Below are 947 nucleotides of genomic sequence, written 5' to 3'. Positions count from 1 at the left end.
ACCGAGAGGAGCATCGGCGGCGGGTGCACGCCGGCCGGGTCCTGCGGCAGGGAGTGCGGCTGGGCGCAGGGCATGGTCAGCCCGGGCGGCAGGTCCACCGGCAGGAAGTCCGGCAGGAGGTAGCTGAACTCGAGGCCGCCGGGCACGATGCCAGTCCAGTGGTACGAGCAGGTGAGGCTGTCGAAGGTGCTCTTGGCGGCCACCAGCCAGCGGTCCTGGCCCCGGCGATTGTCCACCGGATGCCAGACCCCGAAGGCCAGGTACATGTTGGCCGGGACCAGCGGCTGATTGGAGGACAAGGCAGCCGGCAGGGCGAGCATGCCATCGAAGGTCGGGCGGGCGAAGCCCACAGACGACTGCATGTAGTAGTATTTCAGAAAGAGGTCGAAGTTGAGACCGGTGCCGGAGGGGGTGCCGGCTTGGTGGCTGCCCATGGGCAGTTGCGCACTCATGTTGTCCACGGACAGGGCCAGCGACTGGTCCAGCCGGCGGAAGACGAATTCCATGGCGTAGCTGGCCGAGGCCGCCTGCAGGGTGAAGTGTCCGGACCCGGGGACCGGCAGGGCCCGGACGAAGCGATGCTGGTCATTTCGGATGAAGAGCCCCTCGATGTGGTGGCCAGTGGCCGGGGAGAAGTCCACCCGGCGAAGGTGCTGAAAGGCTCGCAGGTCATTGAGGAGGAAGGGCTTGTCGAAGGTCGAGGAGAAGCTGGCCAGGGTCACCTGGCTGAGACCGTCGAAAGTGGCCATCTCCGAGGCTTGGTAGTAGAAAATCGGTATGCCGTACCCGGGCCCCGGCCAAATGTTCGGCTGAGGGAGATCGTATACCACGCAATTGCCATACAAAATGGAGTAGCCCGGTCGGCAGGCGGTGCAGTGATGAAAATTCGGGCCGGTGCATTCACGGCAGTTGCTGTGGCAGGGAGCACAGGTGCCGTCTGGGGGGGG

General features: G+C 65.4%; 1 protein-coding gene across 1 annotated transcript in view; it reads right to left on the bottom strand.

Annotated features, from left to right (window-relative positions):
• The window catches only part of H696_05693 (hypothetical protein), a gene marked incomplete at both ends in the record, with an annotated part of 7,132 nt that overhangs the window by 3,373 nt on the left and 2,812 nt on the right, over nucleotides 1–947 (bottom strand). The window contains one exon of the mRNA XM_009499510.1: nucleotides 30–912. Within this exon, the coding sequence (XP_009497785.1) occupies nucleotides 30–912 (883 nt within the window). The remainder of the gene's footprint in view (nucleotides 1–29; nucleotides 913–947) is intronic.

This window comes from Fonticula alba, assembly GCF_000388065.1.
Source record: "Fonticula alba strain ATCC 38817 unplaced genomic scaffold supercont2.13, whole genome shotgun sequence".
NCBI lineage: Eukaryota > Rotosphaerida > Fonticulaceae > Fonticula > Fonticula alba.
The sequence above is the reverse complement of the archived record's forward strand: the minus strand, read 5'-3'. Positions and strand labels throughout refer to the sequence as shown.